Here is a 13978-nt window from a genome sequence, read left to right as displayed (position 1 = left end):
CCCAGCACTCCTGAATCCTAGGGGCTCCCCTCTCCTGCTGACATTGGGGCTGGGGCCCTGGCCAACCCTGAATCACCCACCCGTGTAGCCCCACCCACCTTCTAAGTCGGTACCCCACCCCCACCCAGTCCTCCCTAAGTATATACAAATGTACACAGGGTTCCGCCCCGACCAGAGTGGCTCTCTCCTCCCCCTCCCCTCTCCTTTCCTTCCTTCTCCTCCGCAGGAGTCCATAGTCAGCTCCAGACCTCGCTGGGCACCAGCCCTGGGGTGGGGAGTGAACGAGAAGGACCCTGTGCAGAGCAGCTGACACCAGAGCGGGAGAGCAGGAACAGTCCTGGCCCCCAGTGAGCACCACCCCCTCCCCTCAGCCCAGTGATGTCCCAGGAGCAGGAGGAGATATTTAGGATGCTGGCGATCTGGAGAGGGGGTCCCAGACTCCTGGGTCCTTTCAGACAGCACCATCCTAGCAAGCGAAATCCTCAAAGAGGCTTCCTGGAGGGCCGTGGGGGTGGTGGTGGTTGGGGAGCAGACTGCTGGCCCCCCCACCCTCAGCACGCCCCCGACTCGGGCAGGGACTCTGCAAGATAAAGAGGGAGTGGGACAGCTCAAATGGTGCTCCCAAGCTTTGCGCAGCCAACCTTTGCCTTGTTCCCAGGGGCAGAGGCTCCGCCCCTCCTGCCGGAAACTGGGGGATGGAGTATTCAGCCCCGGAGAGGGTGCTGGCTGCATATTCCACAGAGCTTGTCCTCACCTGCTCCTTCAGCTCCTGCAGCCCCAAAGTGGAGATGCCTCCAGTGGAGGTCCGCAGGGGGGTCTTGGGACGCCGCCATACTCTCTTCAGTCGGTCCCAGGACACCTTGGGGTTCAGGGTGAGGGTCAGAAGTGGGCTCAGGAAATTTGGTCAAGGAGACGAAGGCCCAACTTAGGGGACTCGCTGCCACAGCAAACCTCCATTAGGACACCCCCAACCTCACCCGTCCCCATCTCCTGACTCCTTAGAGCCCTCTGGCCATCCAGCCAATCAGGGAACCCTGGCGAAGAACCCCGTGCTTACTCCCAGCCAGAACAACTCCACCATGAAGCCTGCACTGCCCCCTCTGCTTTTCCCACAGCCTCTGCTCCCACCCTCCACTCCCCCGGGTCCCTTGCCTCATAGACATAGTCGAGGATCTCAAGCAGCGTGAGGACGCTAGCCCCGATGAATAGGCCCATCTGTCCCCCGAGGTCTCCTGGGGAGCAGGCAAGCAGGTCAGAGGGAGCAGGCTGGGCCCACACACACCCACGCAAGCTGGGGCTGGGCCGGGCCGGGTCTCACCCAGCAGGGCTGACAGGCCATAGGCTGCTCGCTGCTCCACGGCTTCAGAGGTCAGAGCCTCGAAAAAGACATCTAGGACCAGGAAGTTCTCCCTGCGGAGACAGGAAGCGGGGTGTCCATGTGGGGCCACTCTTCCTGAGAAGACAGTGCAGATCCAGCAGGCTGTGATCTGAGACCCCTGCACTGGGAAGCTGGACCACCCCCTCGGGCTCCCAGAGGCTGTGAGGGGAGGCAGTCCCAGGTGTGTATCAGCTTCAGATGTGGAGGGGTAGCAAAGGGCCCAGGAGAGCAATATAAAATCCCTAGACCTGAAGGATTCCCTCCTGCTTCCTCTAAAGCAGCAAATAATGTTCACTCAGCCTCATGCCTCTGTAGACCCATCAGTGGCTCCCTACTGCCCTTCGGTCCACTCCAAAATTCCCCTCTCGACTTCCAAAGCTGCCCCCTGACCTGTCCCACTGCATTCTCACCCAGCTTTCCTCTACACCAGCCCACAGTTCTCTAACCGGTTGTCCCCGCTACTCCTCCTCTAAGGGACCCAAACCCAGGGTCCTCAGAGGCCCAGTTCACACCTCCCCTGCTTCCCTCCCACACCAGGGCCTGAAAATCATTAACCACACCATCAAACGAGGACTCATTCACAAGCTGTGGCATGGGTTTTGTGTGATCATCTGTCCCCACGGGGCCCGGCACTAGGCCTGACACCCAGACCATGCTCAGCACGTGTTAATTGGCTGTTGAGTACCAGACCCAAGGCTCAGTGCAGCCCCTCCTGCCTCCGCCTGAGGACCGCTTTGTTCCTCTCCCACACCATCCGGTCCCTCCTCCCAGGAGGGGGAGAGAAACACATGAGCAAAGGTTCTAAAACAACATGGTCACTGGGCGCAGTGGTTCATGCCTGTAATCCCAGCGCTTTGGGAGGCAGAGGCGAGAGGATTGCCTGAGCTCAGGGGTTCAAGACCATCCTGAGCAACTTGGTGAGACCTCATCTCTACAATAAATCAAAAATTAGGCGGGTGTGGTAGTGCGCGCCTGTATTCCAGCTACTTGGAAGGTTGAGGCGGAAGGATCGCCAGAGCCCAGCAGGTCGAGGCTGCGGTGGCCAGGAGTGGGCGACAGAGTGAGACTCCAACTCAAGTCTGGGCGACAGAGTGAGACTCCAACTCAAAAAAAAAAAGGAAAAAAAAAAAAAAATTAGCCGGATGTGGTGGTACATGCCTGTAGTTCCAGCTACTTGGAAGGCTGAGGTGGCCATGAATGTGCCACTGCACTCCAGCCAGCCTGAGTGAGAGTAAAACTCTGACTCAAAAAAATAGATAAAATAAAATAAAACAAAACAACAGGGTATGTGTAGATGGAGACATGTGCAGGGTGCTGTGAGCTCTGATGAAAACGTGTGGACCTGACATGTTTCCCTGGAGATGGAGAGGCAGAATGTGATCTGAACGATGGGTAGGGGTTAGTTAGAAGAAACGAGCTGTGAAAGGCGCTCCAGGCAGAAGACTCTTCATAAAGATGCAGCCCCCTCCCAGCCTCCAAAACACACACACACACACACACACGCACACACACACACACACACACACACCCTACCGGATGTAGGTTTCGTTGCGGTTGTACTTCCTCGCCAGGTACCGGGCTGAGCCCCTGTTGGGGATCCTGACCATGGAGATTTCCTTCCCATATCGCGTCAGGTTGCAGGGAGTGGGGCAGAAACACGGGCCCTCGGAGCCCCCACCCAGGGAGTCTGCAACACAGAGGCACCAACTGCAGCGGGAACGGAGGGAAGGGAGGTCCAGAGTCCCCCCAGCAGCAGGGAGGGACACGTCCACACTGAGGGCCTTGACTGGCCAGCCCTGGCACTTCCTAGAGGAGACTGGCTACGGGCTCCCTCCTGAACCAGCTTCAGACTCCCCAAGAAAGCCCCCTCCCACAGGCTTATCCTTCTGCCTCCCAGTCCTCTGTAACAGGCAGGTCCTCATGGCTTGGGGTGGGGGCAGAGCCCACCACCCCAAGCTAATCAACTTCATGAAGCTAATCAACTTCATGAGGCCTCAGACACACAAGGATGCCAAGATGATGGACAGACAGACTGATGGGCACACAGACAGAAAAACAAATGGACGGACAGGATTCCCATGCTGGGTGTACTGGGTTTTCTCTCCCTGCCCCTTCATATCACTCCCTAGTCTCCTTCAACTTGCACTTGCCCCAGAGGCTGATCTCTGCCAAAGGCATCACCTAGACTCCCTTGTTCTCTGCTTTGGGTTGGGACTGGCCAGCAGGAGGCCCTGGTAGGGCCAGAGGGCAGAAGGGGAGAGATGCCGGGGCATTTCTTCCCCCGGCTTCCTCACTGCCAGGCTGCGGGTTGGCAGAGGCTGAGTTCCTGCAACCACGCTGCTGTTGGTCAGCCCTCTCCAGGCCCCACTCTGGGCAGCACAGTGCTCTCCTCCTCTGCCCCTGCAGGCCTGGAGCGAAGGCTCCCTGGTGTGGCCAGCTGTGTGGATTCTGACTGCGCCTGTGGTCCCCTTCCCCCAGCTCACGCATCTTTCTTTCACTAAACACTCCTCAGTCTCCCTTTGACAGCTGCAGTGGCACAGGGGTCAGAGAAAAGCTGGATGTGGGACTCTGCTTCCTAGCCTCCCAAAGCCACCCTTAGGGCCCCAGCACATCTAGATGACTCCAGCAAGACCCGGCCAGTCCAGGGCTTCAAGTCTCCTCCCCTCCTATTCATTCTCCACATCTCATCAGACTCACCTTCTGAAAATCAGACAGCTTTCGCCTTGCCTGAGGCTTCTGCTGTCTTCCCAGGACTGCCCTCCTCCACTGTCTCCACTCCATTCCATGACTGCCCTCTAGCCACATAGACCTCGCAGTGCCCCAGACAGCACGTTCCTTTTGGTCGCAGGTCTCTAGCACATGTCTCCTTTTGCACCTGGCTGACTCTTAGGCACCCTTCAACCCCCCCCAGTATGTCACCTCTGGAAATCTTCCTTGCCTTCCCAGGCCTGTAGTACCCCCGAGGTTCCCCCATCTAAGAGCTGACATGCTGTGTGGTGATGCCTGCCCACAGCCCTGCGAGGGCAGGGCTCTCGCTCCCACTCTCACCTCCAGCACCCAGCAAGGCTGTACAAGGCTGGAGAACGAACGAATCAGTGAGTGGATGGATGAATGGATGGATGAATTGCAGATGAGACGAGACCTGTGGACAGATGGGGTTTGCCTCACCACCCCAATAGTCAGCAATGCATTTTTCCTGAGACCAAGAGAGAAGTAATTTCACTTTCTCAGAGAGGGTGAGCGCGCTGACTGAACCAAGATGAGATGCCCAGCCCTCCACTCCCAGTCCTGGCTTCTCTGCATCCCCCCCAACCCTACTGCCTCAACTTACCCAATCATCTGCACCCGCAGAGGGCCTCAAACCTCCCTGAATTATGGGATAAGGCTCAAACCCTAGGAAGAACCCTCCAGGGAGAGACTGGGGGGAGAGGAGCCAGGACAGTGAGGAGAGGGGTGGACAGAGAGATGACAAGGGTGATGGAGAAATAGGGGAGAGGGAAGGCAGCACGGACCCAGTGTGTGGTCGGCACACTCGATGTAGATATTTGGCGGGCAGATGGTCTCATTGCCTGAAAGGAGAGAAGATTATTCCTGGAATCTACAATCGCTTCCTCTCTCCCGCACCACATGCCCCAAAACGGGCACATGCATGCACACCACATATATACACAAATATACAGTCTGCACACACAGATGAACTTATACACACTAGTGCATATATGGATTTGGTGGGGGGTGGAGTCTCACTCTTGCCCTGGATGGAGTGCAGTGGCAAGCTCACGACCATCCCAACATCGACCTGCTGGGCTCCGGTGATCCTTCTGCCTCAGCCTTCCAAGTAGCCAGAACTACAGGTATGCGTTACCATGCCTGGCTAATTTGTTTTATTCTTTGTAGAGATGAGGTCTTGCCAAGTTGCCCGGGTTGATCTCAAACCTATGGGCTCAGGCAATCCTCTCACCTCAGCCTCCCAAAGTACTGGGATTACAGGCTGAGCCACCGAGTCCAGCCCATATATGTATTTTTATGCATATATTTTTATGCATATATGCATGAAAACATATGCACACACATACACATGTTTATACATGTGTGTTGGAGCACAGGCACACAACCCGCACAAATACACAAGCACAGATGTACATAAGTGCATACACACACAAACACATATTAGCATGCACACAAGCATATGCAAGCCTGCATTCCCATATGCATGCGGGAAGCCATGTGTAAAATTCCCAACAAACACACACACACACTCTCTCATGGGTACAGACCTGTGCATGTGAGCAGTGCCCTGCCCCTGGGGGCTCTGGAGCCCAGCAGGGTGGCATGGAGGGCGGCTGGGGATGGGACACCCACCTGGCATGTGTACCATTCGGCAGTGGCAACGCTGGAGCACGGCTTCCTTTTCACAGCGCAGCCGGCAGGCGGACACGCTGTAGGCTGAGTAGCCCTGAAGCTCGGGCTCCTTGAGCTCGCTCTCTGCCCGGCAGTTGCCCCAAGGCTGGGGCAGATAGGTCAGCTGCAGAGGTGGGGCATGATGAGCTCATGCCCAGGGGTCCTGCCCGGCCCCCCAGTGTCCACAGTCCCGTGCAGTCCACCCAGCTGGTGGGCCGTGAGCCTCTGGAGGACAGGTCTGGTCAGCATCCCCCGTGAACCCAAAGGCCTGGCCCTGTGCCCAACCAGGGCCCAGCTGGAGGTGCTCACCCGCTGTTCCTGGCAGGACACAAAGGTCTGAAAGCCTGGGGACACCCCAAACCCCAGCTGGTGGATGTAGGGCGGCTCCTCTTGACTGTGGATCTGCACCCGGATGCCTGCCTCAAATGACGTCTCATCTGCACAGCAGAGATGGGGACCTCTGGAAACCCACCCCGGGCAGATGGCCCGGGCCCGAGTCCCCAGGCTGGCCCTTGTCCCTTTCCCGCCTGCGTACTTGTCTCCCTCCAGATGGGCAGGTACTCTTCCTGCTGGATGTCCAGCATGATCTCCAGGCCACTGCCCATGCCCCCTGCCCGGCTGGGCAGCGAACTCTGAGGATCCGCGTTGAAGGTGTAGCACTTCCCATAGCGAGTATAGACCTGGGGGTGTGGGGCCGGGAGAGAGAGCAGGAGGGGAGATAGATAGAGGAGCTAAGACAACACCAAGTGTCCCTGTCCCCCACAAGGACCACCAGACCCGCCTAGACACCCAGTCCCATGTCCAGCAGCCGGCTCACAGCCCCACCTCTCCTCTGAGCTCTATCTTTTCTACAGTATGCTCCTTAATTTTTTTATTTGTTGAGTTGGAGTCTCACTCTGTCACCCAGACTGGAGTGCAGTAGCCGCTCCCGGCCACCGCAGCCTTGACCTGCTGGGCTCCGGCGATCCTTCCGCCTCAGCCTTCCGAGTAGCCGGAGCTACAGGCATGTGCTACCACGCCCAGCTAATTTTTTGATTTGTTGTACAGGTGAGGTCTCGCCAAGTTGCCCAGGCGGGTCTCGAACCTGTGGGCTCAGGCAATCCACTCACCTTGGCCTCCCAAAGCGCTGGGATTACAGGCTGAGCCACCGAGCCCGGCTTAGTATGCTCCTTTAGATGAAGAAGAAGCATCTCCAGCTTAACAGGCCAATAGCAGAACTCTAGATGCCATCCCAAATCCTACTCCCCCATCACTCCCTCCTCCGAGAAAAGGGTCCCCCACTATGTCTATCCAGTTTCTCAAGTCAGAGTCCCTGAAATCTCCCTCTCCCTCAGCCGCACGTCCAATCCAACAGCTAGTCACAGGCTACTATTGAAATAAATTTAGAGTTGGGCGTGGTAATCACTCTGGGAGGCTGAGGGACAGGACTGCCTGAGCCCAGGGGTTCGAGACCAGCCTGGGCAACATGGCAAGACCTCGTCTCTACAATAAATTAAAAAGTTAGCCGAGCATGGTGGCACATGCCCTTAGTTCCAGTTACTTGAAAGGCTGAGCAGAAGGATCGCCTGAGCCCAGCAGGTTGAGGCTATGGTGGTTATGAGTGCCACTGCACTCCGCCCTGGGTGACAGAGTGAGACTCTGACTAAAAAAAAAAAAAAAAAAAGAATCCATTCACTTTCCTCCCATCTCCAGAGACCCCCTTCACCACCATCTCCTCCTAACTGGTCTCCCTCTGCCCATTCTTGTTCCCCCACCCCAGTAGCCAGAGTGCTCAGTCCACATTGCTCAGATCCAATCAAGTCACTTGCCAGCTTAAAATCCAACAGTGGCTCCTCATTTCCCAGAGAATGAAGTCACGCTCCTTCCCTGGCCTGAGAGTCTCCGTGTGATGTGACCCTTGCTGGTCCCTCACGCTGCCTCCCTTCTTTTCTGTGACAAATTCAAACATCCGGACTCCTTTCCTCCTCGGGCCTCTGCTGTTGCTGTTTCCTCTCCTGGGATGTCCACCTCACACACGCACTCTCGGCATGGCTCGCGGTCCGTCGTCCGAGCCTCCGCTTACGTGTCCCGCTCATACACCACGCCCCCTCGTTCAGGGTCACCCTCCGCGCACCTGCTGGTTTGCTCCCGGTACTTATCAAGACCTGAGATGATCTTGTTCGCCTACTTGTCTTCTGACCGTTGTCCATCTTCCCCCTCCCCCCTAAGGTGCATGCTGCACAGGAGCGGCGAGCCCGTCTGGTGTCCCCAGCACCTGGCCCAGCGCGGGGCCCAAGGGACGCTCGAAGAAGCAGCTACAGCTGCCCAGCAGCCCGGCTCCCTTTCTCCCGCATGGACAGCAGGTGGCGCCAGCGCCCCGGAGATGGAGGCCGAGGCTCCCGCCCGAGGATTCAGCCGCCACCGGGAGTTGCGCCGCGGCAGGGGTGGGGAAGAGGCTGAGCGAGAGGCGGATTCCAGCTCCCCCCTGCCGGGCTCCCCCCGCGGAGACGAGCCCCCGGGTCAAACCCATCACAGGCAGCACCTTCCCTGGGGGCAAGGGGCCGGCGCACTCAATCACTCTCCCGCGCTCCCCCTCCCCTCTCCCCGGGAACATTTCGCCCTGGGAGAAGCTGGGCCAAGCGGCGTGAGGCAGCGTGGAAGGAAAAGGGTACCCAGAGTGCCGGCCTCAGAGGGAGGGCGTAGGAGGGAGGGAGGCTGGGTGTGGGCACTGAGAACGGAGTCCTCCCGGGGCATCTTGTGGGGCAGGGTCAGTCTCCCACCCCCGCCGTGCTGACCGCCTGCTGCAGGGCTCCATCACCCAACTACGCTTCCTTGGATTCCTGAAACAAGCATGCCTGGGGAACCAAGCACCTCGGGGTGTACAGAGCCTGGGGACGTCTGCTGCCACCCCATTTCATCCATCAGCGACTCTAGTACCAGATAGGTTTAATTTTCCCAATGATTACAGGTAAGGAAACCGCAGCTCAGAGACGTGAAGTGACTCGCTGGTGAGTGGGTGAGGTGGAACTCATCGAGATGCAAGGCTCAGGTCGTTCCCACAATCCACTGCTGGCGTCCCCTACCCTAAATCCACTCCTCCCAGGACCCAGCCGCTGCCTCAGCACCACCTCAGTGAAATGAGACGGGAATGTGCCCGCGCCAGTCCCCTCTTTCTCCTTCCCTCCAGCCCTGTGTCCCTGCACCTTCCTCACCCTTTCTTCATGTCTGCTGCCACTCAATTCCTCGCCTGTCCCCTGCCTCCTTTCCGCCAACCTCCCTCGCTCTTACCAGGTCGTCCCCTTCTCCACCCTCTGTCCATCTGGGGGGCAGGAGTGAGTGTCATGGACAGTTGAGGAGCATTCACGCGAAATTCAGGCACCACGTGAAATGCTTCACATGCTCTATCTAGCTGGTTCCTCGCAATGACCCTGTGAGGTAGGTATTACCATCCTATTCTGCAGATGAGAAATTGAGGCTCAGAGAATTCGGCCGACTTGCCCAGGTCTCTAAGATCAGAGCTTCTCAAGCTCTCATGTGCATATACATCACCAAGGGATTTTTTGAAAGTGCAGATTCTGATTTAGCAGATGTAGGGTGGTGAGTTAGACAAGGCCCGTGGACCACACTTTATGTAGAGTGCTAGATGGGGGGGCAGAAGTCCAGCAAGACAGGCTGACTCTAGGCCTGGGCTCTGCTGACAAGTCACTGGAGGTGGGGCGCCCTGGAGTGGGCTGGGTGAGAGATTCCTGGGTCCCTGGGGGTGTAAGGAAGGCAGATGGGAGGAATATGTAAGTATTTGTCGAAATTTGAAAGTAGCCGACCTCTTCCTATTTCAGGCCAAGAAGATGCTGGAATCGGCTCTTGCTGACATGGTCAGTTTTGTGTGTACACTCTAGTTGAGAGTCTAAACACGGCACAGGCCATGTGGGGTCACACAGGGCCCCAGGTTATGACTGGTCACTCCCTCTGCATCAGCACCCCTCGGCGGAGCCCTGACTGCCGTGCAACGCCATAGTCTCTTCGAGGCTCACATGGGATGGGAACTCCCCAAGACCAGGAGCCCTATTTCCCAGGGAGCCCTATTTCTTGGAGCCCAGGGAGGTTTGCAGAAGGAGGCGCGAGGGGGTAAGGAAAGTGAACACTAACAGACATCCCCACTTTGTGCCAGGTCCTGTGACTGGAGCTTTTGGTCTATTTTCTCCTTTGAGCCTCCAAGAAACCCACATGAGCTAAGTATTATTGCCCCCTTTAATAATCAGGTATTTGGGAGGCTGAGGCGAGAGGGTTACCTGAGCCCACAGGTTCGAGACCAGCCTGGGCAACATGGTGAGACCTCGTTTCTACAATAAAAAAACAACAAAAAACAATTAGCTGGGCGTAATGGCGCATGCCTATAGTTCCGGCTGCTTGGAAGGTTGAAGTAGACCGATCGCCTGAGCCTAGCAGGTCGAGGCTGTGGTGGCCGTGAGCATGCCACTGCACTCCAGCCTGGGTGACAGAGTGAGACTCCGACTCAAAAATAACAACAATAATAATCGGGTAACTGAAGCTCAGAGAAGTAAAGTGACTTGGCTAAGGGCACACAGTGAAATGTCAGAGATGAGATTCAAACAGAACTGAACCCTATGTCAAAACAATGTAGGTGCTTACAGAATACCTGGTGGGTGTTCAGTGAAGGGACAACTCTTGGCAGTTCCTGGCCCTGGGTGGGGCTGGGACAGACTCCCTACCTGGGACTCCCAACATACATACATAGACACACACTACGTGACACTGAGCCCAGCCCCATGCAGGACAGAGTGAACGCCTGGCTGGGGAGAGGGTGGTCACAGGCATACAAGCCCTCGAGGTGGTTGTGCAAAGTAGGGGTGACAAAGGGAGGGGGTGGGAGTTGTCCAGGTCTGAGGGAATGGACAGGCCAGACTGGCAGGACCCGGCCACCTGCACACCCCGGGTCAGGCCCGACTGCTGGGCAGAGCACAGCGTTGCCCAGGAGACGGTCCCTGGGCCAGGCAGGCAGTGGCGGGTAAAACCGCCAGCTCCTAAGTGGCAGAACTCTGGTGGCAGCACAGGCCACAGCTTCTTCCATGGAGACGGCACGACAGCTCAGCCACAAGGTCCCACAGGCTGTCCACTGCTCCCCCCCACAGACTGGCCCAGAGGAGGGGGTGTGTACAGGAGCCATCTGGGGCACAGTCACAGAAGGGGGAAGGTCCCGGGTCACGGAGAGTGTCCTGATGGCAGAGGGGCTATCGGCTCTCACCCACCCCGGCTCTCCGCCTCTGAGCCCTGTCCCTATCTCATACCCCACCTTCTCCTTGCTCCGGCCCTGCTTCACTCTCAGCTTTAGTTCACAGGCCCACCCTCTCAGCCCGAGCCTCCTGAAGCCCCCCGGACCTCGCTGGACAGCTCCTAGTCAGGACTATGTCTGTGCTGCACGTAGATGCTGAGGTCCCCTCTGCCACCCTCCTCCTGGGCAGCCTCTGCCTGTCCTTCTCTGACTACCTCCTCTTTAGTGCTGGCCTGGACCTCGGCCTGTGTCTGCTTGTCTCTTTAGCCTCTGTTTCCTGATTTCAGTCCGTCTTTTGAGCGTTTCTCTCTCCCACAGCCCATCTGTCCCTGGCCTCTGATCAGTTATGCACCTGGACTCAGTTTCTCTGTCTCCAGACCTCTGTCCGCCTGTCCATCCACCTGGCCTCAGTCCTTCTCTCCCATTGGCCTAGATGACCCTGGCCTTCCTGTACCTTGCTTGCTGCATGTCTATCCCAGTTGTGTCTTCTCTGTCTACCCCTCAGACTGGCTCTCCGGTCTCTGTGTCTTGTCTTCCTCCTAGACTCTTCCCTGGGCCCGAGGCCCCCCCCCATCAAACCAAGAACCTCTCTTCAGGTGTCCTTCCCCTCTTTCTCCCTAGCCCCTCTCTGGATCTGCCTGAGACAGTGATCGGGGGTGAGAGAGATCCCTCTGGAGCCTGCTTCCCCAAGGGAGGGTGGCTTCTCTCAGACCTCAGAGCTCCCTCTATCCACAACTCCCCTTTCTCCAGAAAGCTCTCCCTGGCTGGATGGCCTGCATTCTCCCCAGCCCTCCACAGCCCCTCATCCTCCCTGCACTCACAAAGCCCCCACAGGGTTAACAGGCAATTAGCAGGGCCAGGGCTCAGAGCTGGAGTGGGGGGGAGGGCTCCAGCCTCCAGGAGATAAGAAGCGGCCAGGAGCTGCCGAGGCCAGGCTAATCCCAGAGCTAATCTTCGTCCTGGGCTTTATCTCCACTGCCTTCTGGGCATCCAGCCTCTGGTCTTGGCACCTCCTCTGCAACTTTTCGGTGGTAGCCCCTTCCTCCCAGTTCCATCAGCTCTGCCCTGATGGGGTCCACCCCCATGCCTCTCACTTAGGCATCCCCCACCTGGCATGAAATCTCCTTACCTCCTGCAGTGCCCAGGGGTCCAGAGAGGGCCAGTGGAAAAGGGTGCATCTTCCTCTGCCCTAGACTATGACTAGCACCCTGGGGCGGGACTGCTCCCAGGCTCTGACTTTATTCAGGGCTGGTCCAGTATCCAGGTTCAAAAGGTCCTCCTTTTCTGTCCTCTCCAGGGGCAGAGGAAGGAAGATGGCACCAACCCCGAACACCTGAGGTATCTGCACTGGTCGAAACCTCGAGGTCACTCAGTCCAAGCCTAGAGATGGCAAGGAATATATATCCAGGGAGACACACACACACCAGGGGCACATGGACTCCAGCATTCGCCACAAGCATGAGTCACCTTCCTGGGGGTCAGGGGCCGGTGGCCCCAGCTCCAGATCCACCACTGACAGCCTGTGTGACTTTGATGAGTAGAATGATTTGTCGACTTCTCTGCACCTCAGTTTCCTAATCTGTCAGGTGGGGACAGAAATTCCTGCCTGACTTATTTCACAGGGTAGCTGTTAATTCTCAAAAGAAATGAGATGTATGTAGGGCATTTGCCAAGTGAAATCACATGCATGAGGTGTCAGCTTTAGTAATAAGGATCTTGTGGAGGCTGGCATGAACCAGGCTAGGGCAGAGCTTGCTCATTGCATGTGGTGCTGGAGGGGGATACTCTGAAGCCCCGTAAAATGGGGAAGGGGGCCCATATTTTGGAGCCTGACAGAACAGGGTTCAAATCCTGCCTCTTCCACCAACCTCAGGTGTATGATTTAGCCTCTCTGAGCCTCAGTTTGCTCATCTGTGAAAGGGAACTAGTCATTCTTTCTCCTAAAGTTAGTTGTGAGAATAGGTGCCCAAGAGAGGGGTGAGGCCCTATGGGGAATGCCGAGATGGTGCAGTTGTTTTGCTCTTGGATTCCCACTGGGCCCATCCTCATATGGCATCACACACCTTGGTACAGGCTCACTCTGCAATCTGGGAGCTGCTGAGAGGATGGAGGTCTGCCAAGGCTAAGCCCCCAGGTCTTGAGAGGTGGCTCCCCTCCTAGATGGAAAGCTCAACCTAGTTTATCTCAGGGCCTAGCCCTTAAGTGTCTGGGATTCAGATTCAGTCAATTGCCTCTCTGGTCCTCCACTTGTAATCTGTAAAATGGGAATAACAATAGGCACCCTTCAGAGGTGGTATGAGGAAAGAGACAGCTTGCATAAATAACAGCAACAGCTAACGTTTACTTAGTGCTTGCTTGCTCTGTGCCAGGCACTGTTCTGAGCACTTTACATAAATTAACTCCTTAATCCTCACAAAATCCCTATGCTGGAGTTACTTCTATCATCTCCATTTTACAGACAAGATAGTGAAGGCTGAGAGAGGGTAGGAAACCTGCCAGGCAACCAGGCAGTCTGGTCTGGAGTCTGTACTGATCGCCACTGAGTGATATGCACCTGACACACAGCAAACAGTATGTGCTCCACAAACGGTAGTGTTCAGCCTGGCCATCATAGCAATATCCTGTCTCTACAAAAATAAAAATAAAAATTAGCTAGGTGTGTTTGTGGGCCTGTAGTCCCAACTACTTGAGAGGCTGGGGTGGGAAGATCACTTGAACCCAGGATTTTTTTTTTTTTTTTTTGAGTTAGAGTCTCACTCTGTCACCCAGACTGGAGTGCAGTGGCCGCTCCCAGCCACCGCAGCCTCGACCTGCTGGGCTCTGGTGATCCTTCCGCCTCAGCCTTCCAAGTAGCTGGAACTACAGGGGCGCGCTACCACGCCCGGCTCATTTTGATTTATTGTAGAGATGAGGTCTCACCAAGTTGCCCA

General features: G+C 56.6%; 1 protein-coding gene across 1 annotated transcript in view; it reads right to left on the bottom strand.

Annotated features, from left to right (window-relative positions):
* Positions 1-466: 466 nt before the first annotated feature.
* Positions 467-13978, bottom strand: part of ASIC4 (acid sensing ion channel subunit family member 4) — a 24323-nt gene continuing 10811 nt past the window's right edge. Inside the window, 8 exon segments of the mRNA XM_008058892.2 lie at positions 467-580; positions 755-859; positions 1153-1232; positions 1319-1410; positions 2912-3065; positions 5741-5903; positions 6089-6216; positions 6315-6459. Of these exon segments, the coding sequence (XP_008057083.1) occupies positions 467-580; positions 755-859; positions 1153-1232; positions 1319-1410; positions 2912-3065; positions 5741-5903; positions 6089-6216; positions 6315-6459 (981 nt within the window).

The sequence above is a fragment of the Carlito syrichta genome, unplaced genomic scaffold (genome assembly GCF_000164805.1).
Source record: "Carlito syrichta isolate Samal-C Ts95f unplaced genomic scaffold, Tarsius_syrichta-2.0.1 Scaffold303646, whole genome shotgun sequence".
NCBI classification, from domain to species: domain Eukaryota; kingdom Metazoa; phylum Chordata; class Mammalia; order Primates; family Tarsiidae; genus Carlito; species Carlito syrichta.
Note: the sequence above shows the minus strand (reverse complement) of the source record. Positions and strands in the feature narration are given on the sequence as shown.